The 27,586-nt window shown below is 35.4% G+C and overlaps 1 protein-coding gene across 1 annotated transcript; it reads left to right on the top strand.

The window, feature by feature from the left end:
- The first annotated feature begins 701 nt into the window (after positions 1–701).
- On the top strand, positions 702–27,586 carry LOC130220329 (teneurin-3). Its single transcript, XM_056452691.1, has 4 exons — positions 702–1,024; positions 10,045–10,323; positions 26,646–26,928; positions 27,436–27,586. Exons 1-4 carry the CDS (start codon positions 793–795, stop codon positions 27,584–27,586), a joined length of 945 nt encoding a protein of 314 aa, XP_056308666.1. The 5' UTR covers positions 702–792.

Below are 27,586 nucleotides of genomic sequence, written 5' to 3' on the forward strand. Positions count from 1 at the left end.
ATTTCAACTCAATTTTTCAATTTTTTGCTTTTGTTGATTTTTTCCTCTTTTTTTATTTGTATTTAATATTTTTCTATAACATATAAATTTGGGTGCTTTTGGACCGTTATCGTAAGTTATTTTGTTAGAAAAGCTCCAGATTTGGCTTCAGTACTGACATATCTAATGTATATGCACAAATATAATATTGTATAGCTTCCTATTTAAAATATGAATTTAAAAGATAGATTTGTGAGGGGTGTACTTATATATGCTAAGCACTGTACAATGAACATTCTATTGTATTAAATGAATGATGAATTTGACTTTTTCATAAAAAAAAATCTTTGAACTTAGTATGTTCATATACATTCACAGAACAATTTAATAGATGGAAAAGAAACAGAAGTGTGTGTTCACTAAAATCAGTTAATTAATTATAACAAACAAACAACAAGCAAGAAAGAAAGTGTGTTAAAAATCATTAAAATTCTCAATGAATGGCACACACACACACACACACGTGCGCTGAAGGAAACTCTCTCACACTGTCTCCTGAAAGACGGCATCTCCCAACAGTCCAGAAGGTGGAAAGGATTTGTGAATACTGTGAAGATTAAGTGTACAGCCTAGTGCTGTGTGACCGCTAGTTTACACTTTTTATTAAAGAAATTCTTCCTCTGTCTCTCTTTTCCAATCCCCTCCTCTCACTCTCCAGGTAGACAACAGTAAGCTCACAGTTGGGCAGAGCCTGTGGTGAGCAAGCGCTCCGATTGGTTGCCGCGTTGTGTTTCACCGCGTCATGCGGGCAGGATGGATGTGAAAGAACGCAGGCCCTACTGCTCATTGACTAAGAGCAGGAGAGAGAAAGAGCGCCGCTACACGGGCTCATCGGGCGACAGCGAGGACTGCCGCGTGCCCACCCAGAAGTCCTACAGCTCCAGCGAGACGCTCAAGGCCTTCGACCACGACTCCTCACGCCTGCTTTACGGAGGCCACGTCAAAGAGATGGTCCACCGAGAGGCAGACGAGTATAGCCGCCAAGGTGAGTCGCCCATGACTTCACCCAGTCCACAGTTCACATGACACAAACTGGAAATAACATGTGCGTAAAAACTCGCCAAGAATGCGCTCTTGGACGGATCGCACTCAGCTAATAATATATGGGATGCACAACCATAATTACACATAATTAGAGGAAATTAAGTTTGGTTTGGCACAACCGAGCGCTTTCTTTGAGAAAAACATTTACTTACTTTTGATTGAAAAATGAAGCAGATTCAAAAACAAATTAGACAGATTTGTGGACCCCAAATTTGTTCTGCTACTTGTCTAGTCGACAGAGCGAAGAAATAAGGCATTTCCTTCAGATTAGCGCAACCAAAACCCCCTCAACCCAGCCTCTCATTTTCACATCCGAAGTTTCCCTTAGAACATATGCCCATGTGTCCCATCGGCAGTAATGAATGGTACCATAAAAAACATAAACAGCATTATTGCACTGCTCTGAAGTTTGCAGTGTGCCCTGCCCGGCCACAGTTTTATTACTAATTATGAGCACAGAGGGTCCGCTAGCATTCACACAGCCGCTATTTTAGAAACTCCCTCGCATTCATTGAGTTGCTTTCTTTTCGTTTCTTGTGCATGTACGGCTTCATCAATATATGCACCAGGAAAGGTGAGTTTTGAGCACAAATGTAGATTTGGGTCATTTTTTTTTTTTTTCTCCATAGGTGTTGTGATGTCTGTATTGCTGTAGAGGTTAGATCCGAGTGTTTGTGTGCCCTTAACGCAAGTGTTGTGTTAAGCTGAAGGTCAGTCTAGCTGTTATCAGTCACTGGAGTGCTAGAGGCTCTGTCTGTTGAGTGTGTTTATTTTAGAAAGCACAGGAAGTGACACCAGATTACAGCAGGGGGTAAAGGAGCAGCCTGCCTCCAACCATTATGCAGGATAGCCCACTCTATCACAGAGAGAAAGAGAGAGAGAGAGATGTAGTGCAGACACCGTTGAGCTCTTGAGAGACTGCACTCCGGCCTCAACACGGTCTTCAACACTCTGCCATAATCACCCCGCCGCAGACGTCACCTAACCCAGTCTCAAGCCCTAACCTTGGCACGCAACAGCGTTCGTCATGAAACTAATTCCTCCCGAGTGATATATTTTTAGCCTTTAGACCACTGCAAAAAATAAGCTGTACCTAGATAATTAATTTGTGGCATAGAAAGGACCAGGCAGGCGAACTGAAATTGTTAATTAGCCATTACACAACAATGGCAGATTGGAATTACTGAGATCTGAAATAATGCGGCCTCGCTGGGAAGTGCCGCTGCTCGGTTCCATTACAAAGTTCCATAAAGGTCATTACCAGTTCATTGATTGCTTTCAAACTCAAATTAACACTTCATAAATATTTGAGCAGAAAAGCCGTAATTGCTCAATTATCTTATCCTGTACAATTTCATCTACACTAATTGGTGTTCATTTGGAATTTATATGATTTTAATTGAACTTCGGTGGAACCCCCGATTATTTCTGTCGTTAATAGCCCTTATTAATTCCTGTTAATGCAGGGGATCAATGGTTTTCTTTTCCATTTCTTTCCATTTTTATCGTCATCCTAATAAAATGTGCAGTGATTGTTTTAACATGAAATTCTATAGCTTCAAATAATTGTAGTCACTTAAACGTCAAAACATTATTAGCTTTCATTTTTAACAGTATCAGACATTTACTTCAGAGTGCTTGCATGGTAGATGTAGTTGATTTAATTTAATCAAATTAATGTAGTTGATTTAATTTAGTATCAAATTAAAATAAAAAAGTAGTTTTTCTTTAGCTTCTGTATATAACAAAATGCATTCAAAAACATTTCGGACATCTTTTTCAAAACATTCTGAACCACGAAAACTGATTAGGATCTGCCTGCAAATGACTAAATAAATGATCTGTTTAAAGACCAATGTTATTGAGCCATTCATATGATTCTCAGTAAATCTGAGGAAGTTATTTATTTTTTTCCCTTTTTTCTGGCACTGCGGTTTTTCAGGCCTCAGTATTTTTGGAGCTGCACACACCTATCACCATGGCAGATAAGCTCCCTCCATGGAATGCAGTCTGCTCCACGGACTAATTCTACAGAATACAGAGTTTGGGAATCATTGGATCCAGACAAAAAGAACGGGAAATGAATTATAAGCCGTAGCGGCTGCTAAGTTGAAAGTCCTTTCACGTTGTTCAACGTGAAGATTTTCAATTTTGGATTTAATGATCTGTAAAATAATGAGTTTTATTATTTTTAAACGACTTAACTTGAATTGTTTTGTTTTCAGTTTAGTTGATTTAGTTTTGTTTAGATTTACATTTTTTTATTTATACATGTGTTTAAAGAAATGATTATTTTGGTTTCAATTTGCTTAATTTAAAATAACAACAACATAAATTATTTTGCACATTTTAGCCTGGCAGCAGATCATTTTGTTTAATATTTATGGTCATTGATTGTTATTTGCATGTACTGAATGTCATATTGCATTCAGTTTTCATGAATGTACCAAGGATAAAAATATCCATGTTAGTTTTTGCAGTTTCAATTAATTCTAAAATGTTTATTATTGCAGTCACTACATCAGTGTTATTACTATCAATTAAATTGATCTTATATTAACATGCAGTACTTTATATTAATATGTTTTGCACTTCAATTACACAGAGTAATTTGATAATTTAATTTCTAATATATATTTCAATATGACTCAACTTAAAGTTCTTAGTGTTGGTCATCTTGCCTTTGAAGTCAGATATTAACAGCCCGAAGACATGCATGAAATCATTCAAATTTAAAGTGCTGAGAGTATTGGTCTGACTGCTAACACACTATTGCATTTTCATGTCTCTTTCACGTTTCCCCTTGCAGTCTCTTTTTTTTTTGCGTTCAGTTTGTCTGAAATGACACCTACTCATAAACTTCAAGCTCAGTCATTTCACAGGAAAAGTAATTAGATTTTAATTGCAAAATTATCTAATGATGATTGGACAACTGAAGACTGCTGCCTGCTAGAAGTGATGCTTTTTTTAATTATCATTATAGCACCTAAACATGGTGCACACTTTGTTTAAGAATAAACAATATGACAGTTTTGATTACAGAAAATGCAATGCTTATTGTGAGTCTGGCTGTGCCGGCTTGACGCACATATAAATAATCCTTCATTACAGTAGTGGTTTTCCTCTCAGTTTGAGACTTTGCGCAGCCCAAGAGACTGCAGTCAGTTCATTAAAACATTTTTAAAGAGCGTGTAACTGGCTGTTTAGACGTGTTGCTGTGGTGTTCCCTCTCACGGCTAATTGCTGCCGTTTATCTGCATCCTTCCAAAATCCATGTAGAAGGTGCACAGAGAAAACATCATCAGTCTCACTGCGAAACAGATTTTTCAAGCTCATTTTCAAGCTCACTTAGCACAACTAGGGCTGCCAGGGAACATACGTGGTGCTACAGGATAATAATTAGTCAAGTGACTGCCCACCGTCCTCAGCAAAAATGCTTCAGTTTGTTTCTGTATTAAAACAATATATTTATATATATTTATGTACCAGTTGGAAGATAATAGATCTTCTTATAAAAGTGCCTTGTTTCTTCCAATTTAGATTTCTGTTGTACTTTATCATTTTGCTTTCTGTAAGTTGTTTGCTTGCTCACATTTTCCTCGAGACAAATCATGTGCAAATGTTTTGCTAGCATAAAGTAACATATAATTTTCAGAAAACTGCTTGTACATTGTTTTAGAGACAGCTCTACTTTGCTAAGTTCAACCACAGCATGAGGATATTACGTACAAAAAAAAACATTATGATTTTCTGAAATGCTGCTTTAAAAACAATATGCATAAATTTGCCATTCATCTGTTAATTCATTTTGTTACATTTTGTTCTAGAAACTTGTTTATATTTTCATGTGTTTTTAATTAATTTATTGGCATAAAACCCAGACTAAAATGTTTAGTTTGTTAGTCTGTGAGGGAATTATAGTAATATGCAAGTCAGTCATTCTAGAGAGATAATTTTAGATAAGTTCAGGTCAGAATGAGTATTTTTCAGGAGAAATATGCAATGCATATATTTGATAACATTTCTTTCAAAATTTCTTATACAATGTTTTAATTTAAAACCTTTTTAAATGTCAGAATAACAAATGGACATTGCTTTGGAAACAGTTTAATCAAAAATTTGGGTAGCACTATAATAACTACACACTATGAATCATTTATTAAGCTTTAGCATCTAGTGAATTCATTATTTGTTAAGCATTAACTCTACATTAATAGACGTTATTAAGCAGTTAATAAATACGGCTTCAAATGCTGTATTCTTGACTTATAACCAAATTCATAATGTGCTTAATAATTGTACTTTCATGATTTGTAACTGGTTGATTTTTCATCACTAAATTAAGTATTGCATTATCATTTGTATTTAGGAGTAGTTGGAGGTTTTTAAGATCATTCAGAACGAGTTAGTAAATTATTAACAAACTATTGAAGTAAACATTTATTTATCTGATTATTTAGGCATATAATAATGGTTACTATGTATGTTAATAAATGGTTTATGAACTCAACGTTGTGCAGTTTTGTGACCTAATCTAAATTGAGGGCTATTTATGCTTTATAAATTCCTTATAAATGACAACTAAAGGCTCAGTATCAAATGAACAATTATCTTTGCAATCTTATCTAATCGAGTAATAACAGGAGTGTTAAAATACGACATAAAATTGGATAAAACAACAACAGTATAATAATTTAACAATATAATAGGATGCAATGTTTAAACTGCACATTAATTTCATTTTAGTTAAGATTGCAAAGATTTATTTTTCATTTGATACAGTTTCATTTGGGTATCTTCAAATGAATAGAAATTAATAATGCTGTTTATGTTCTTTTTTGCGGTTTAGAATTTAACTAAGCCTTTAATTGTCATTTATAAGGGATTTATAAAGCATAAATAGTCCTCACTTTAGATTAGCTCACAAAACTAGATGAAGTTGAGTTAATAAAGTATTTATTAACATACAAGTTAAATATTAGTATATGCCTGAATAGTAAGAGTAAATGTTAATTGTAATAGTTTATTAATCAATTACTAACTCATTCTGAATGATCTTAAAAAACAACCATGCTTAAATAACTGGTTTGTAAATAATGCAATGCTTTATTTAGTAATGAAAAATAAATAATTAACAAAGTATGAAAGAACAATTATTAAGCACATTATAAATGTGGTTATAAGTCAAGAATACAGCATTTGTAGCTGCAGTTATAAACTACTTACTAATGTTTATTAATGTAGAGTTAATGCGTAACACATAATGAATTCTCTATTTGCTAATACTTAATTAATTATTATTAAGTTACCAAAATTTGAACTGTATTATCGTGCAGCCTTACTTTGCTTAATTCAGCTGTAGCATGAGCATATTATAAAGATCAACATTGGGATTTTCTAAAAAGCTGCTTTAAAACAGTATGCATAAATGTGCCATATATTTTGTTCTAGAAACGAGTTATATTTTATGTGTTTTTAATTCATTTTTTGGCATAAAATCCCAAATCAATCTTTAGTTTGTTAGTCAGTGAGGGAATTATAGTAGTATACAAGTCAGTCATTCTGGAGAGAGAATTTTAGATAAGTTCAGATTAGAATCAGATCATGCACTGAGTATTTTTCAGAGAAAATATACCATATACATTACCGGTCAAAAGTTTGGGGTCAGTATAATTTTTAAATGTTTTAAAATAAGCTTTTCCCACTCACCAAGGCTGCATTTATTTCATCAAAAATACAGTACAAATTGTCAAATTGTGAAATGTTATTGCACTATAAAATAACTGCTCAAAAGTAGTTTATAATTTAAGAATTTATTCCAGTCATTTTAAAGATGAATTTTCAGCTTCATTACTCTGAGTCACATGATCCTTCAGAAATCACTCTAATATTAATTACAATTATTATTACTATTATTATTAATAGTGTTATTATTGATGGTAATAGTAATAAAAGCAATAATGACTGAAGTAATAATTTCATTTGAAACTACATACAATAAGTAATAAATAAATATTTAACAATTCATCTCTTTTTTTACATTTAATAAATGCCACCTTGATGAACAGAATAATTTTATTAAAAAAAAAAGAAACATGACCCCAAACTTTTTGCCGATAATGTGTGTGTATATATATATATATATATATATATATATATATATATATATATATATATATATATATATATATATATATATATATATATAATGAAAATATTTATTTTAAAAATTCTAATAAATTATTTTAATTATAATTTTTTATGTCAGAATAACATGTTTTCATTGTTTGTGATTTTTAATTCTGCTTTACTCCATTAAAGTTAAGAAATTGGTATTGTCTTAGAATTATGAGCCGTCTAAAAACAAGTAAATAACCAAAATATTGTTTTGTTAGTTTTAAATTTGGAAGACATACAGTATCATCAGTAGTTTACAGAATAAAATAAAAATTCCTCCATTCCCTTAAGCAATTTATTTCACAAATAATTTGTATATGCAGTTTATATTTTTTTTGCTACGATATTTGTATAATTTTATATTTATATGTTGTGTTATATTTTAAGCTAATTTATTCATGTGATAAAATTGACAGAAAAAAAATGCCACCTAGTGTTTGTGTGCCAGATATTCATTTATTTGATCAGAGGGAGCCAAGCATATCAATGCTTTAGGAGAGAGAAATTCTGGTAACTTGGTTTTATATCTGTGGTTCCAAAAACCGATCAGGACTCACATTTGCAGTGCATTGTGGGTCTTCGGGGAACAGACTGCTAAGTCTGCGGATATTTGACTGTCTGATGAGACTTGATAGTCTCTTTGTTCCACACATGGGGTGTTAGCTTGCCTTTCCATGTAGTGTGTGTGTGTGTTTACAGAAGCTTTCCTTTCTGTCTGACTTTTGGGTCAGTTGATACAATCTCCCATGCCAAAAGAAAAAAAGGAACAAATAAGAAAAAAAAGATAGATTGCACTATCAATTTACAGCTTTATTTTTCTTTTCTCTTTCCCTTTCTTTGGAGCCGTGGATTTTTTTCAGAGCTCGACACTCCCCAAATGGCTCCCCAGATGCCAGCAAGGCCCATTTACCTGTCAGCTTGTGTTTTACCAACACTCTATGGGCTCTTCCCACCCCAAAGAACAGGCCAACAAAGAATACCTGAACTCCCACACGCACACACACATATGAGAAAGACTCTCACAATGAGAAGCACTTACCATGACGTCCAGCCTGCGAGTGATATTGAGCCCTCTTAGGCTTTTCTTAGTCCCTCCAGTAAGAAAAAAAAGCCTGACTGTTCTTGTGCTCGTATAGTATATTTACAGTGGCCTGTGTGTGTTTTGGAAAGGAGCTTCTAGTGTCCTGGGAATTACTGAATTCTCGTTTATTTGTCATTCTCTTGATACTAAAAGTGCACTTGGCAGACATAATCGCAGAAAACAGCAGTCAGACTTCAAAATAGAACATTAAATGAGTTCTTTTTAGTGTCTGTTTGATTGATTGTTTCCTCTGCTTAACTAGGGCATGTGGAATACGTCTTACTGTGTTTGAAATGCGTGCTGCATTGTAAGTGTGTGTGTGTGTGCGTGTGAACTGTGTTTAAGATTGCATTTTAGTATGATTGTTTAGAGGTAATATGTTAAAATATAATTATACTGATTGATAAATTATAGTGAAAATCATTGTAATGCACACATGTTAAAACATGTAATATATTTATAAATTTGTGTTTATTTGTCTTTTGGTGTATGATAGTTATGTTCATTCATTTTCTTTTTGGCTTAGACCCTTTATTAATCAGGGGTTCCCACAGCAGAATGAACCACCAACTTATCCAGCACATGTTTTAGGCAGCGGATGCCCTTCCAGCTGCAACCCATCACTGGGAAACACCCATACACTTTCATTCTCTCACACACACACACACTATGGACAATTTAGCTTACCCAGTTCACCTATAGCGCATGTCTTTGGACTGTGGGGGAAACCTGAGGAAACCCACGCCAACACGGGGAGAACATGCAAACTCCACACAGAAATGCCAACTGACCCAGCCGAGGCTCGAACCAGGGACCTTCTTGCTGTGAAGCGACAGCAGTACCCACTGCGCTGCCACGCCGCCCCGATAGTCATGTTGTATTTTGTAATGTGTAACATTTGTGGCTGGTATTATGGTTAACCTGAATTTATGAAGAAGCATCATTTTAAAATAATAATAATAATGATGGTATTTAATTAATGCATTTATTAATTCATTCAATCATTCATATTCCCAATTAATTATGTACTTGCATACCTTTAGGTTGATATTTTTCCTAATGATTGACAATACTTTTTTTTTCCTTCATTTCAATTGGGAATATGACAGTTCTTTCAATAACTATGATAAACTGTATGTCACATGATATTAACTATATTATTACATTTTTAAAAACTAGTTTCTCTATACATTTAAAAATTATTCTTGTGATACAAAACTGTATTTTCAGCATCATTTACTCCAGTCTTCAGTGCTGTATGATTCCTCAGAAATGTGTGTATTATGCTGATTTGGCACTGAAGAAATCGGAGTTGACAATCAGAGTGGAATACAGTTTTATTTCTTTGAAATATTTTTTGTGGAAACTACCATCTGTATTTCAGGGTTCCCTACAGTACATATTAGGCAGTTCAAACGGAAGTATATTTTTGAAAACGATATCCTATGTAGTTTTCTTTTTTATTTGTGATCAGTTTGTTTCATCAATTCTGAATAAAAGTATTAATGTCTTCAATCTATCAAACAGAATAATATATTCACTTTTTACTCATTTCCTTTGAAATAGAAACAAAATAACTCATTCTTTTATTGAACTCAACTTCAGTTTGGTACTTACCAATGCAATTTGTGTTCACATATGTAGATTGTTCCTTGTGTAGATAACATGTTATATTCTCAGTTTGTTCTCTGTTCCTTTTGCAGGACAAAACTTCAACCTGAGGCAGCTGGGAATATGTGAACCAGCCACACGTCGTGGCTTGGCCTTCTGTGCAGAGATGGGCCTCCCCCACCGTGGCTACTCCGTTGGCGCAGGCTCAGATGTGGACACTGAGAATGAGGGGGTGATGTCACCGGAACGTGCCATGCGCCTCTGGGGCAGGGGTGTGAAATCTGGCCGCAACTCCTGCTTGTCCAGCCGCTCGAACTCAGCCCTGACCCTGACTGACACCGAGCATGAGAACAAATCAGACAGTGAGAACGGTAAGTGGAGCCACGCTAGGGCCACATGCAGCCTTTTAGTCCAGATTCAGCCAGCTTGAACAGAATAAAAGCATTTTATTTCCTCTATCATGTTGGAAAATCCTGCTTAATCTGGACGGTTTCCAGTTGGTCTAAGAAGCAAAGGTGCAAGCTCACTGTAAGAAATGGTAGCATTAGAAACAGCCCGATTGGAAGCTCAGTGCTGGGTAAATATTAGACAGGACACATGCTGGGTTATTTTAACCAATCTGATTGTGTAGGAAATGTTTTACCCAACATGCTGGGTTACTATATTTAACAGAACTATTTTTAAAAAAAGTGAAGAAGAAAAAAAACGAACACCAAATGAACACAAAATCGGTTGGAAATGTAAAAAATCACAAAGAATTACTAGAAACTTGAACATTTATTGATAAATGAGAGCAAATATAAAACAAAAGCAGTTGAATAATAATCATTCAACTATTATTTATCAATTAATCAAATATTATTTATAAGCATTCTAAAAATGCTGGGTTATTTCAACCAGGGGTGGTAATCTTCAGGGACATCACGATCTGATTCCAAAAAGACTCTTACCTTATTTTTTTTCTATTTATTCTTCTGTTCATTCATATTTTTACAACTTTTGCCAGTTTTTTAATCAGAATTAGTTCATATACTTTTGTTTAATAATTGGAATCTCTGTATGACAGGACTGTCATCTTAAAAAAAGGTTTGTATTAATTCATTTATTTTTATTACAGCATTATTCAGGATGAACAAGCTCTGAATATAAAACCGTCAATTACAAAGAGCAATTATGAAAAACAAACATATTCCATAATTTATTTCTTTTCTTTTTGTTTTTCATTTCGTTTTTTTGTCGTTGTTGTTTTTGGAAGCAGTTCATGATCAAATCCCCTGCTTGTACCTGCTGCCATGTGCCAAAACTTACAATAAATTTTCCAACTCAGATTCCCTATAAATGAAAATATTTATAGCTTATGCACACATCCAGCCAATAACCCAGCACAAACACCAATAACTACCCAGCCATGGGAAAAATAACTCAACAGATTGACATAATAGGCTTAATCCAGCAGGATGGGTAGGGTTTGAAAAACAAACAAAACATAACCAAACAATTTATTTAGAGTGCCGCTACACTAAAATAAAACTCACTATTTTTTACACTGCTGCTAGATTACCTTAAACCTACTGCTTCTAAATCTTCAAATGTTAGGCATGTTAGGTTGATGTTCAAATAACTAGCTTGAATCCAAAAATTAAGGTGGATTTTCCAACATAGGATATAAATAAAAAACTGGTAGATTATGCACACTTCTCTTGCACAACAATTTTCCGACTCTTTTGACTTTGTCCATCACCGGCCAGAGAGTCTATAGCTAGCAGAGTAAAGTCAATACATCTGCATGCTCTCTTTCTCTTTACGCCCATACCACTGCTTCCGCCGGGGCCTGAGGGGACCCTCCAGTGGCCCAATCAAAGGTCTGCCTTTGTGTCAGGCGCTAGGAGACCTTACCTAGCCATCGCTGGAATGCTCCACTCGCATGAGCGAACACACACAATGGCTGGTTAACAGGCCCCAGCGGTTTGAAGTGCAAATTTGATCATGCTTGAAACCTGGAGAAGTGATGGGAGCCTCGATCTCCCTCTCTCTCTCTCTCTCTCTCTCTCTCTCTCTCTCTCTCTCTTTCTCATTCTGTTTCTTTGGTGCTGTCGTTCATTCCCACAAAGCAGCTGTGATGGTTCAAAGAATGCTCAGGTGACAGGCTTCCTCTGGGCCTCAACGCCACACTTCCGCTGCCACTCTCCCAGAGCGGGACATGTCACCACGGCCTCACATACTTTTTTCATTAGAGTTTTATTCACACTAAAATCCCAGATTGCTTTCTTGTTGTTCTTTTCAGGTCCAATCGAGAATGAAACGGAGGAGTGTTTTTCCCTCCAGTTTTTTTTCTTGAATTGAATTGAGAATTAAAGCTGCTGACGGTGAGCTAAAGGACAGGCATTTTAACGGAAATATGAGCGAAGAGCTGAATCGTTCATTTTCTTTCCTCCTTCACGTACTCTCCTGTCACTTCTTCTCATTTATTAATATTCCTCGGACTAACAGGTGTTGTGTGTAAATAACCTTTAAGAAGACCTTATCTAATCACTTTCATTAACACCTTTTGGCTTAATTAAGGGAAGCAAAGCGCTGAGTGTGTAGGATTGTTATATTTGCTTCCATTATGAGATGAATGTGTGGGGTGACTCTCATATCTCTGATGACCAGAGCGATGAATGCACTCTTCCAACTGGAGCATATTATATTTTCACTTTCCTTAATGAAGGCTTTTTTTTGTAAAGGAATCCCTGTGTGTCTGTTTAGATCTCTGATGCATATCAAATGTAAAAGAAAGAAATAGTGTTTAAAGTTAGACAGATATAAAATATTCTAATCCCAGGGTTCGTATTAAGAGTGCCATAGTACTTAGTTCCACAAGGGCCTGGAGAGGAATTAAAATGATTTAATATAAAACAAAGCAACCAACTTTTTGATTTCATTAGCATTTGATTTTCATTTAGATTCGAAAACTCTAGTGATTTACCTGAATTTATGAGGAAGCATCATATAAATATTATTATTATTATTATTATTATTATTATTATTCATTTTCTTTTCGGCTTCTTAATCAGGAGTCGCCACAGTGGAATGAAGCACAAACTTATTATTATTATTATTAATATTATTATTATTAATATTATTATTCTTATTATTATTATTATTATTATTATTATTATTAAAATAATAATAATAATTATTATTATTATTATAATTATAATTATAATAATAATATTGGGGAAAGTTAATACATTACAATATTGAGTTACTCCCCAAAAAAGTAACTAGTTGCATTACTTAGTTGCTTTTTAAGGTAAGTAATGCATTACGTTACTTTTGAGTTACTTTTGCGTTACTTTTTTTGACCTGGCTAAGGCTTGATCTCTTTCAGAACTTGCATGTTTTTTTTTTGTTTTTTGTTTTTTAAACAGATGAGCTTTACAATGAACAACACACTGTACAACCTTCATTTACATAAAAAAAAAACATTAAAACTTAAAGTAGGAAACAGTTATCATTGGGGAACTTCCTGAGCCCAGAGCTGTACATGCCGTATATACAGATTAATTACAGTTTAAAGCAATGTGTTAGTTACTTTGGAACTCCTTGTCTTATTAAAAAGTAAAATTACTGTCCATTCAGATAATCCTCTTTTCCTTTTCTTCCATGTGTTCAAAATAAGGACAATATTTCCACAAAGAAATGTAAGGCTCTGCCATCTTCCTTTCTATCTGTTTCTGCATTCTCTTGTTGCGTGCGTGCGGAATACAACAAAACTACAATCATTTTAATTCAGCAATTTATATTTGAAAATTAAATGAATGAATGTGAATGAACTACACTACATTTAAAAAAAATAACTCAAATATTTTTACTTAATTTTGAAAAGTAATGTGTTACTTTACTACATAGCAAAGTAATATTATTACGTAACCCGCGTTACTTGTAATGCATTATTATTATTACAATATAATATAGACTATTTTATCATTATTAACATTAATAATTTGGTGACTTTTATATCCTCCACTGGGCTGCCTTTTTCTATAACTGCCTATTATGTTTAAAACCTTCTCTCTAAGCAGAGCTCTACTTTTCAGAGCATTTGTTTTGAATTTATTTATTTATTTATTTGCTAACACATAACATAAGTGTGTGTGGGTTTTTCCCTTAATTGTCTGATTGAATTGTGGCATATGTTGCCGTTGTCGTGGCTTTATTTCCTAAGTAGAGACAGCTGCAGACAGTTTTAGTGAATCCACTAGAAGAAAAGTATTTTCTTTCTGTCCTTTGTTTGTTTCACTTCACTCCTTTAAAAGTTTATTTCCGTTTTAACCTCAGCTACTGTAACCTCCCAAGTCAGTGCCTCTTGACATGAATGTTGAAAAAAGCTCTCTCCAGCCATACCAAAATATTTCCTGTTTATATGTGCCTGGCGTCACCATGGAAGAAAGTGTGTCCAAGTGACTGACACGGTGTTTGGCTTTTTTTTTTTTCTTTTATACCTTTTTTCCTACCGAATTCAAGATGGAGTCATTTGTGGCTTTCGAGAATTTTCAGCTTGTCGCCTCAGAGCTTGATTGTGTTTGCGCAGACTATCGCGACACTACCTTTGACTTCAAACGCAACAGAGGTTAATTCCATTTGGGGGAAAAAGCGGGATTCGTCAACCAGAAGCCAAGAGTGGAAAGTGAAAGAGGTGTGTGTAGCTCTGTCAGACACGGTTCTAGTGAAAGGATCTCAATTCTGGTCCCACATTTCCAAGTTCACCCTTAAACTCTATTAGAGAGTACACTGAGAGAGGTGCGCGCATAGAGACACCCTCGGCTCGGCATAGAGAGCAGCCGTTTCTGCCTGCTCTCACTCTTTGGACTTAATATCCTGTAATGGAGAAGGGGTCGGTAGAAACACCTGAGCACAATGTGTCCTGCTGCAGCATAAAGAAGGGAGAGGGAGCGAGGAAAGGAGAGGGCGAGCGAGAGAGGACCGCTAACAAAGGAGGGATATTTTGTCCTCTGTCTCCAGGGGACATTTGAGCCAGGGATGCGCTTCACCGCATGCCCACCCGTGTCTCCCTCTTCCTGGGTCACTGGACACCTGCTCACTCCCCCGGAGGGAAGGAATGAAAGGAGAGAGAGAAAGACACACAAACACACACACACACTCAATTCAGTGTTCACACTAGGGCAAAGAAAGATAAATTTCCTTTTAAAGCATAATAATTTAAAATGTCATATCAGATTTCAAAGATTTTGTTCTTTTTCATTTTTACTATAAACATTTTTACAGTCGAATTTGTTGAATTTATTATTGTCTTGGCAAAGGTGAATTTTGATATTTGTCCAGTGTTTTGTCCAGAAATTTTAAATTCCTTTAAAGTCAAGATAATCCTAATTTCCTTCTAATGTGCTGATTTAGTGCTAAAGAAAACAATTATTATTTATATCATTGTTAAACATTTTTGGATAAATATGTTTGATCAGTTTAATTTATACTTGCTGTATAAATATACTTACTAAAAAAATAAAGTACACAAAGAAAAAAATTGTTCAAAGATAATCCCTTGGATTTACACATTTAAACATTTTTACATTAAGTGGTTGTAAACAATTTATTTTGGGCTGAATTTAAACAAACCAATTAAGTTAAACATTACCAAGTTTAATTTGTTTGTTTGTTTGTTGTTCATATTTTTTTTTCAGCGTAATACATTTGAACATTGTGTATTATGCTGCAAAAACTTTGTTTCAAATAAATGTTTTGTAACATTTTAGATTAAATAGCAATTCCCACTATTTACTGTCTAATTACTGATGACTTTTTATAAGTACTTTTCAATAAAGTACATATTCTGCATGATCTTATTCTACATCACTAATCCTGCCTAATATCTAAACCTAACTACTACTTCTATTAACTATTAATAAACAGCAAATTATGAGTTTGAGGCAAACGTCATAGTTTATTATTAGTAAGAGTTTTAATAAAGTGTGACTAAAGGATTTTGTACATACACGCACACATTTATCATCAATTATTATCACATTTCACATTCATTCATTCATTAGATTTCTTTTCGACTTAGTCCCTTTATTATATCAGGAGCCGCCACAGCGGAATGAACTGCCAACTTATCCAGCAAATGTTTAATGCAACGGACGCCCTTCCAGCTACACACATTCACACTCATACACATTCACACTCACACACTCATACACTTCGTCCAATTTTAGTTTATTCAATTCTTTAGACTGTGGGGGAAACCGGAGCTACCCACTGCACCACCGTACTGCCCCCACATTTCACATATTTTACATATTCAAAATATTTTATTCTGTGTGATTTAGGAGCTGTTTTCCTCACAAAGGCCAAAAATGTCCCCACATGGTCAAAATTTACTGATATTGCTAGGTGTGGGAACATTTAGTCGCCACAATTTAAGGGATACAAAAGGGTTTAAAGGGTTAAAAAAGTATATGAAATAACTCATTTAAAAAAAATTGAAACAAAATGTTTTTTTAGGATCCTTCATAATCCTGATCTCTATTTAGATCAACATTTTAAACTACAACACAAAAGCTTTGGATCCGAAATGCTGTGCCTCCTCTGTCATTTGCAGTCATCTTGCCATCGTATGACACCTGCTCCTCTGTCTGGATCTGTTTTTGATTTTGAGCTTGTTTGAAGCTTCTCTGTCTCTCACACACACACACATACATTCTCTCTCTCACACACACACACACACACACACATCTGCACACTACAGGGGGTTCAGGGAAAAGGGGGGAGAGCCATGACTATGGGAAAAAATAACCAAAGACCTCAACTGACGATTCAGGGTCTCGTTAGCATCGCTCCCGACTGAGGTTTTAATGTGCCTCCATTTTTGATTTGGGTTATTTCATTATGTTGGGTGCTTTAATCAAAAATTGCAAAGCAGATATGATGGTGTTTGCCCTGCTGTGATCAAGGAAGCAGTTGTGCTGCCATTAGTCCACATACCCGACTGAGGGAGAGAGAAACTTCTAGAACTGGCGTCTCAACTCAACCCCATTTTTAAGAGCCTGTGATGCTACATCAAAAAATAAATGACAGGAACTTTTCTGTCCTGACACATTTCCTTTTTGTCCTGTTTGGAATGCCTCACTCGAATGCTCGCAGAGACCTATTTGCTTTGGGTCAAGAGCTTACTTTTTGTATGCGTGTGTGTCTGGCTTGTAAATCCACCAAATTTTCCTCAGCAGCAGCGACCAGCGGTCAAGCCAGATTTATCGTGTCAGGACATTCTCAAGCACTCTTTTCTATTACTTGCATTGCCATAAGCACCGGTAGTCTGTGTCGCTGTTTTGCTGAATCATCAGAGGTGATAGAGACCTCTGGGAGTGATTTTCTGCTTGCTGGAGTGAAGTGTCCACATCCTCTCCTCGCTTTATATATAAAGAGGGTCATAGGCGTCAGCTTAATGAGATTAAGAAAAATGTGTCAACAATAATGCAAATCCTGTAACTATCTTAACCGGCTTAGTCAATCCGCAGTTCAGGGGACGGAAATTCCTCCATGGAGAATGTGAAGATAAACACACACACACACACACACACACACATACACACACACATACACACACAAATGTAAATGTTAAAATTACAGCATGCGAAATTGTGTACTAATAAGCATCATATCCAAACACACTGGAGCATGTTTCAATTTAAAACCTTATCTAATTACCTTCAGGTAAACTTTATAAAAGTGCTTAATAAGCAATTAGATGAAAACTAGAGCCTTTATCTTAGGAGTGTCTTAATGTATCTGGTATATGTAGTTTAGCGCATCCTACTTCCTCCTTAGCAGACTAATGCTTCTTCAGACAGGGCCGCTTTAATTGGGCGCGTGATTAAATGGGCTATAGAGAGATGAATATCTTAGGGAAAGTTGCTAGAACAACTATGTTTTACCAGGAGCTGAATACTTCTGCAGAGAGAGAACATTTCTAAGCTTGAGTGCAGAAAAAGGCCAAGTGTGTTTTATATTATAAAAAGAGTTACTTACATGAGGGTTATGACATTCATGTTGCGGCAGAGTGCATGTATGAATTTAAAAGTGCTGCTGTTGTTTCATTCAGTTTAAAGTGCTTTGGGGTTGTGTGGGCCACCGTAGCTGTTGTCCTCTGGTGCTTGCAAAGTTACTGATATCAATGGTTTAGTTAAGAGACTTGACGCAGAAAGATATGAGGTGCTGGAGATGGGAACGGGCTGTTGGGAAAGATTGCAGGGGAAAGGAACTCCATTGCGCAACGATTGCACCAAACTACTTTGAGCCAGACCGCTGATGTGCATGGCACATAAATAAGCCTCATAGACTTGTTAAACAGCACGGCGCTCATAGAAGCATGACGAATGATTAAACTGAAAAGATTCTCATAATTCAATGGTGACAGGTGATTTCGTGAGAAAACCACAAAAGAGATATTTATGTCTGTGTGTTTAAAGATATCTCAATGTTTTTATTAATATTCATTATGACATTTGTTTTGATTATTCTTTTTCTATCTGTGCCAGGAACATCGAAATCTATGATCGTTGTTTCTTAAACCGTTTACTAACGTGACATTAAACCATAAAAATAATAAGTCAGAGAATTAGAGGTAAACTAAGGTAAACTCTTCTGTAGTAAATAAAATGTGCATTTACCACATAGTAATGTTCAAGTGTAAATGTAAATTACAAATGCAGAAATAGGAAAAAATATATTAGAAATGTAATATTAAATTATTGTATTGTATAATACTGTACATTACTATATACACTACCTGACAAAAGTCTTGTCCTCGATCCCAGTTGTAAGAGCAACATATAATAGTTATAACTAGTTGATCATTTGGGAAAGTGGCAGAAGGTAGATTTGTCCAATCAATCATCTGTTGAACTGCATCCCAATCATCACAAATACTGCAGAAGACCTATTGGAACCCGCATGGACCCAAGATTCAAAATAATCAGTCAAGTTTGGTGAAGGAAAATTCATGGTTTGGGGTTACAGTATAGGGGTGTGCAAGAGATTTGCAGAGTGGATGGCAACATCAACAGTCTAAGGTATCTAGATATGTGTGCTGCCCATTACATTACAAACCACAGGAGAGGGCAAATTCGTCAGCAGGATAGCACTCCTTGTCATACTTTAACCTCCACATCAAAATTCCTGAAAGCAAAGAAGGGCAAGGTGCTTCAGGATTGGCCAGCCCAGCCACCAGATATGAACATTATTGAGCTCTGGGAGTCCTGCAAGAATGCTTTCTTTGCCATTCTTGATGACTTTATGAAGTTATTGATATTAGTTATTGAGTCATAAGCAAAGTCAGACCTTACTGTCCTAATTAAATAATTAAAAGTCAAGGCATAATCATATTTTATTTTGGTAAAATAAGCATAATCTAGAGGTATTTGCCTTTCATATAAACCACTTCTGATACCAAATTGTCTACTAGAAGTCAAGATATTATTTGTTGTTCCTAAAACTTGGATAGCCGACAAGACTTTTGCCAGGTACTGAAGTGTATATATAAGCATATGTAAAAATATCAAATGTAATATTATAAATTGTATGAAAAGCACTGCACTGACAGTAATATTCATTTCAAAAGCAAGACAAACTTTATTTGGCATTGTTTCTTAGATTATTTATACGAACACACCTTGTGAAAGCAATGAAAACAAATCTTCACATACTCCGCTCATGTCTTCCAGTACCTCAGTTTCTGTTTCCTCCAGGCACATTTCCTGCAGTGCTCCAGTTGTTTAGCAAAGCCAGCAGTAGTCGACACATTTTTGGAAAACAAACTTTTGCCTTCCGGCTCGATACGATCTACGATCTATCCACTCGTAGAGGTAGCTATTGTTTAACTCTTCTGAGAAAAAAAAAAACTTAAAAGAAATAAAAATAAGACATGAAAGAATGCCTGCAGTTTGATTTCATCCCATGCCATGGCTGAATGGCCACGGTTTTGTGGCATCTCCGGAGGCTAAACCGAGACGCATTGTTTTCCCTTGAGGGTCATGAACTCACCTCGGCAGTGTAACAACAGCGTGTGTGTCTGTTTTGTAAGAGGGATGAGCTATCAGGAGCTCACTCAAACACCCTTATCGCTCACATAACAGAGAGTGTGTTTACTGAGAAACACTGCACTTCCTAAGGGCCCTGTGGCTTTAGTTCTTTCAGTGTGTGTGTGTGTGTGAATGCAGGTTGGAATAGGTACAGTAGTAAAGTTAAAAAATAAGTGTATTTTGAGCACACAGACAGCATTCAAAGACTTTATTAGAAAGGATATGTATGCTGCGGAATGGAAATGGCATATGCCATCTCCTGACTCATGTTCTATATTCAGCTCAATTATTAGTTTGTCCTCTACTTGTCAGGTCTGTCATTTCCACACACCTCTCTCACTTCTTATCTACTGAAAACATGTCTTCAAAATGGCAATGAATACTGTTGTCATTTAAAATACTTTTTTTAATATTTATCATTTAAAATATGATTATTTAAATATTGGGAGCACCAAGATGTATTCAAGGTAAACAAATATATGACTAGACCACTTCCTGGATTTATGACTAAACCACTAGGCCCGTCACAATAATCAATATATCGATTTATTGCACAACACATGGACATGACATCAATCATTTTTGGTGATGCCAAAAATGTCACCCATACTTAAAAACCAGTTCTAGCAACATTTAGCTGATTGCACAACTTCTCTATAGTTGTGGTGTCTGTTCAAGTTTGGTTAAAAAACACTATAGTATTTACTATAAATTACTATGATGTCTAACAGATATCACAGCCTCAGTTACCTTGTACTGGGGATGTCCCAATCAGGTTTTTTTGCCCTCAAGTCCGAGTCATTTGATTTTGATTATCTGCCGATACCGAAACCCGATCTGATACTTCTATCATTCATAAAAAGGACTGAAGAAGAGCAAAGAAACAGATCCAGGTTGTTCTATTATTTTTTATTTAATTCATCTGATTTTAACATTCTACAACTCTGTTAACAAACAGATCACTTCTGTGAGGTAGCTTCAGCTATCATGTAATAAATAACATCAATTCTTCACATTTGGACTTTAGTTTAACAGTAAAAAAAAAAAACTAATATAAAAACAAATAGCTCCTCAATTTAAAATACCCGGCAGGCTTTCCCAAGTTTACATATCTCATTTTTGCTATATATCAATATTGTCATCATAAACTTTATAATACCTTCAGACCACAGACATACTCACGCTTTCCGATTCAAGCTGCTTCTGTGTTCTACTTTGCGGGCATTTAACCAATGGCATCTCTGCAACAATGCAAAGTGATGTCATGCTGCACGCATTGCTGTTTCTGTGTGAGTTAAGAAAGAGGTCTAACTCTGTGCCACCGCATAACTATAGATGTGTTAAACATAATGAGAATATATATATACATAGTCGAGTCCTGATCGAGAGGTAACGTCAGATTCCGATGGAGTCTGAAACCGCGTGATCGGCCCTGATTTCTGATCACATGATCGGATCTGGACATCCCTACTTTTTACCTTGCACTTGTTTGTTAACATTTTATGTTATTATTTAGGAAATGAGTTTTGATATTTTGATTCCAGTGCCTAATTGTTACAATGACTAAAAATAAATTAAATATTATTAAGAATAAGATATTATGTGTTGTTTGGAGGAGTGTACTCGCATTTTGATACTATTATATTGTCGTTCTGGCATTATATAATGAGTGGTATAAAATGGTCTTAAAATGACAATAATATTGTTTATTGCAATATATTTTGGTGCAATATATTGTATGAAAAAAGAAATGATATCATGACAGACCACTTTCTTGATTTAATATTTATAGTTATGTATTTAAATAAAACAATGTGTTTTACAAAAAAAATTATAAGTAGTCCAGAGCAATACTTGAAAATAGTTAAAAAAAAAAGCACTTTTCTAGTACCTTGGACTGCTGATTTTATGTATATCTTTATGAATCCCACTGACACATCAATTACCCCTGAAGCACTTTTTGTTTAATTCTAGATTTTATAAAGTTTGTCTTGTTCTACAAACTACTGATGACATTTATTCCCAATTTAAAATCAAACGTTGTCACAGAACGTATTGCTCTATTGTGTGAGTGTGTATGTGTGTGTGTGTATAAATTTAGGGGTTTGGATTTGGTATGATAGTCAACTTGAAAAGTATGTGATTTGCACACACAGGCAGCATGCAAACATTTAATAGAAATGGAAAAAATGGATGCTGGAGAATGAAATGTCATCTCGTGTGTTCATGTTCTATATTCAGTTCAATTATTGGTTTGTCTACTCATGTCAAGCCTGTCATTTCCATACACCTCATTATCTCCAGGTCTGCTCACACAGTCATTGTTAAAATGCAAATATTTACATTTATTTCACCACCTGAAAAAAGAGGATCAGTTCTAATAATAATGCCATGTCTAGGATTCAAAGGCAGTTACTATCAGTTTGATGAGGGCTGAGAAAACACAGTACCCTGCAGGAAAATGAATGGTCTCTGGCAAATAGTGAAATGGGGGAAAAAAAAACAGTTATTTAAATAGTTTTATTAATCAGCTAAAAAGTGTTTTGACATCTTCTTTTCCCATGTTAGAAAAAATATAGTCACACTCTTTCTTTACTTTTTTAAAAAGCCTTTTCATGACTTTAATTTGATTAAAGTAATTTTGTCTTCATGAGAAACATTTACAAATGCTTTTTGACTTTTGTTCCTCATTCTATTGCTATCACATACTACTTCTGTTTTATATAGATATACTTAGATTCATGTTACTGATAAAACATGGCTAAATTGTGTTGGTTGAATTAGTTAATTTCCAGATCAGCTTCAAAAACCCTCCTTCACAAACTGGATGTTATTTACCATGCAGCGATTCGTTTTGTTACTGGTGCCCCATTTAAGACGCATCACTGTCAACTGTATTTTTTATTGAATTGGCTTTCTCTTGAATCATGTCGACAAATTCTTTGGTTTCTGTTCATTTACAAAACTCTTATTGGGAGATCTCCACTATAACTCCAGTATATTTACAGTCACTTTTTAACATTCAGAAAACATGTCGAAATCTGTTCTCTAGTCATTTTATTAACCTTTGTATACCCAAAGTTGCTATACCCAAAGATGCTTGGAATCATCTGCAGCAGACCTTAAAGCTCAACACTTTTATTCCACTATCATCCTTTAAAAATTCAATTCAGTTAATAGTACAAGATTACTGAGCTTGTTAGTTTTTCCTTGGTTTTATATGTTATTTTCTGCATTTGTGAAATTGTTATTCTATTGTTTCACTGCTGCTTCGTATCTGCTTTTTATGTTGCCTTTGGCCAGGTTGTCATTGTAAACGAGAACTGGTTCTCAATTGACTTACCTGGTTAAATAAAGGTTATTATTAAACATTCAAGTAAATAAATATATATAAATGCATGCAAAAAATAACTAAATGGGAATGTAAATGAATAAATGAATAATTAATGGAATTATTATCAAGACAACAATAATAATTATAACAATTTCACCAGCTCCTAAAAATATAACATTAAAGTAACACACACCAAGTGACAAATATATGATAGGTATTTAATTTAATTTAATTTAATTTAATTTTGTTTTATTTTATTTTATTTTATTTTATTTTATTTATTTTATTTTATTTTATTTTATTTATTTTTAATTTTATTTTATTTTATTTTATTTTATTTTATTTTATTTTATTTTATTTTATTTTATTTTATTTTATTTTATTTTATTTTATTTTATTTTAAATTGAAACCACTTGGAAATCCTTGATTTTTTGTTACTTTATTGTATTACTTTATTGTATTTTATTTTGAAATCTACTGATAAGATTAAGAGCTTTTTTGTATAAAATAACACACAACAGTGCATGTTTTCAAATGTTGTTCATATATTTTAAATGTTTCTTCATAGTGTCATAATGTCTTCATTATGTTAGATTATTTTATTGTGTATATATATTTTTTATTCCTGCAGAGCACGAGCGCCTGCTCCGAATACAAAAATATGTGGCCAGTCAAAAATAACTATTCCATACCAAAGCACTCATTCTCGCTTCCCTGTTCTCTTGGGTACAAGAGACACACACACACACATAACTGACCCATATGGATTCAGTTTAAACACGGAGCTAATACAATGTAAAACACACAGTTACCTACAGCTCTTACCGAGAATAGGCCTGTGCAGCAGAGGGTTACTTCAAAGACATTACAATCAGCGGGCATCAAAGTCCTACAAAGAAACAGCAGTCGACATCAACTACATACTGCAGTTTCACATCCAGTCGTCTCACAATACAACCGTCCATGTAGATTCTGGTATTCAGCGTTGAGCCACAGAGTTTTTTTTTACTCTTTCTTTTCATGATCAGGTAACGAAGGCACTATGATGAAAGATCAAGTAGATGAAACACCGCAGGACAAAAGTTCATTATTTGTAGACCACAAGTTGAGTTCTTGAGAACAGATGTGGTGGAGGGAGGAAATGCGGATAAATGCGGACAGGTTAAAGGTCTTGCGTCAGGAAACATCAAATCATCCGTTCAATCAGCAAACTGATTGATGGTCCTGATTAAGCATCCTTATTTTTCAGATTTGTTTCTCTTATAAGGCTCGTAAGGCACATATGAGGGCTCTAGACTGTCATTAAACAGTTACATTTTGCAACCTTTTTTTTTTTCATGCCCGTGGGACTGAATTTTGTTAGAGTTGTCATTCTTTTCTGAATGAGAAATATGATTCATGGCACAAACAAGTAGGGTTTTTTTCGTTCTGCTTTTGGCACGTTTGCTGTTTTATCTATTTCTCATATTAACCACTGAACAGTGTTGTAAGGTCGCATGAAAAGCACATTATTTCAGCAGCCACAAAAGTCTCAGGGATTTTAACCACTTTAAACCTAAAGAAATCCAAGCTGTCATTCCCATCAGCACTGATCTGGAAGACTGCAGAAACATTGCATCATTGATCTAGCTAGAAAGCATTTTAGTCCACAAATCAGCAGCATTTATCATGGCATTGCTGTAGTAACACTAAAGTGATATAAGTATTAAAAATAGTATTGAGGTAATCAGACTAAAGGCTGATTTATACTTCTGCGTCGAGTGATCGACGTGACTTACGGCACCTGCCTTGCGTGTAGTTTTGCATTTATAGTTCTGCGTGCTGTTTGTGTTGCTCTACAATAACACTTCCAAAACGCTAGCGGGCAGTAGGTTTCTATGTTCCTTTGTGTCGAGTTTCTTTGCGGGTAGTTTTTTCTGAAAACTACAAGTAGCTAAAACTCGCTCATTCAGAGGCAGGAACCAGCGGACATGCAACAACATTAACTAGAAGGCAAACACAAAAAAGTTTTCATTTGGAGCTCCTTCACGAGACTCGACGCTTGTAAACACTCGCTCCATCTGGCTCACAACTCTCAGCACTGCCCACACTCATCACCAGTATCAAACCGACCAATCACAGAGTTTGCGCTATACGTAGTTGTGACGTGTAGTTACATTTTTTGAGGTTCACGTTAGCGTCGACTTCAGCCACAGCGAGGGTTTTGTGACTGCGTGAAGGCTATGCTGGACCATACGCGTGTGCTTGATGCAGAAGTATAAATCAGCCTTAATGTTTTTAAAATATTCAATTTTTATAGTTTTACAGATAATACTTAATCCCAACAAGATCAATTTACTGTCAAAGCTGCATTTTAAGGAGATTTATCTTTTATTATTATTATTATTATTATTATTATTATTATTAATATTATTATTACATAATGTGCGCACTCAAAGTTTGGTCTAAATCCCTGCAATTAGACTAAATATGCACTGATAATTTTTGTCAGCTGAAAATATGAGCCCATAAGAAGCTATGCTGTGTCGCATTGTTCAGTGCACTGGTTTCACTCTTCCTCCTACCATAGTCACTGCAGGTGTGGAGCAGCTTTCATGACGGATACGGAAAGCACTGCACTATGAAATCCATTCATTTTATAGTCTACATGAGGGCGGTTCGTTACATCACTTACCAAAGCTCAAGAGCAGCAGGGCACCTGCAACAAAGTTCAAAATAGGTCAATATTCACTCTGCAGATTTTCCACTCATGTAAACATATATTTATCTATGCATGAACCTCACATGCTTACCAGAAAAGCAAAATTCTCTTAAAAATGTACTAACCAGGCATTTCTATGTACAGTATAGTAGACTTGTTCCTATTGCCTGCAATAGTGCTGCTGTGCTGTTACCTTTCAACTCGTCCACTGTTAATAAAATGTAGTTATTTAATTGGTTGAGGTAAATCTTTAAATAAAAAGTCTTACAATTTGCTTATATTATTTAATAAAATAAAAAACAGTTCTTACAAATAATTTGGATTTCAACCAAGTGCATGCAGCATTTTCAGTTTCATACCATAATTTGCATTTCAGTAAGTTAAAACCTTTTTACCCTATATTAGAAGCATTAAGAGTGTAAACAGATGAGCAAGTAACGCTTTAGTTGTGTCCCTCGTTGTGTATTTAACAGAACTTGCACATGTGCAAACTAATCTCCACACAGCGTTGGCAGATCGAGTGAGTGCTCTTATCTCCGTAAACTCAGCGTGAATGAAAAGCAGCTGTGTTCTGTTAGCACAAGAGTGTAGTCCACTCAGAGTGGCGTACGACCCTTCTTGCCCCACTCATTTGCACCCCCCAGACTGGACAGATTACAAGCAGACCCTGCTAGAAGCTCTAAGCCAGCCCTGGACACTGATAAAAGATCCATTTGTTTCATTTCTGTCCAGTGGTGGTGTGTATGACTCTGGTCATTCCATCAGAGCTGACCAGATCCAGTTTTGGACCCAGAACAAGCCCCTGATGTCCCAGGACCAGAAACCTGCCTTGTTGCCCCTGGCCTGGCATTCTGGCTCACAGTAAAGGAATGTGTCATTTCCTTTCCCCAACACCTGGAAGTAAAAAAAAAAAATCTGGGTGATCTGGGTAAAGTTAATTGCAGCTCGTAAAACAGAGTTTAAAACGAGCGCCATTATGGCAGGGATGTTATGAAGCAGTGCTGGCGGCGTAATGGCGTTAACCGGGCTTTGTTACACTAGCACACTGTCATTAAAGAGCACTCTCTCCACAGTGGCACTCTCCAGATCCTGGCTTTGACTGACAACATGACAGTTTCACGAGCTGTGAGTGAGAGCCGCATACAATAGGCCATGTTAAAGCCGACTGCGTAATCGAACATTAACAAGCCACTTTTATTCCACCCTACCCTGACGTTTGACACCAGTCTGCAGGCTGGACTCGGATGTGCTTTGAGACGGTTATTCAAATATTGAGAATTCAGATATGGTCACTTTTCACCAGCACTCTGAGTATTTGAACAGAGTGTGTGTATCTTGTGAGGTTTTGCCCTTGTGAATTGAGTGCAGCAGAGGAGTAGATTTCCCTCCATGCTCCCAAATCGCCCTCTCAATTCAAACATCGAGTTTCCAGACTGAGAACTTCAGCAAAAAGCAAAGCCGTGCCCTTTCGGTGTTCGCAGAGGAGGCTGATGATGTCAGCACTGGAGGGGACGTCTGA

Source organism: Danio aesculapii, unplaced genomic scaffold (assembly GCF_903798145.1).
Source record: "Danio aesculapii unplaced genomic scaffold, fDanAes4.1, whole genome shotgun sequence".
Classification (NCBI taxonomy): domain Eukaryota; kingdom Metazoa; phylum Chordata; class Actinopteri; order Cypriniformes; family Danionidae; genus Danio; species Danio aesculapii.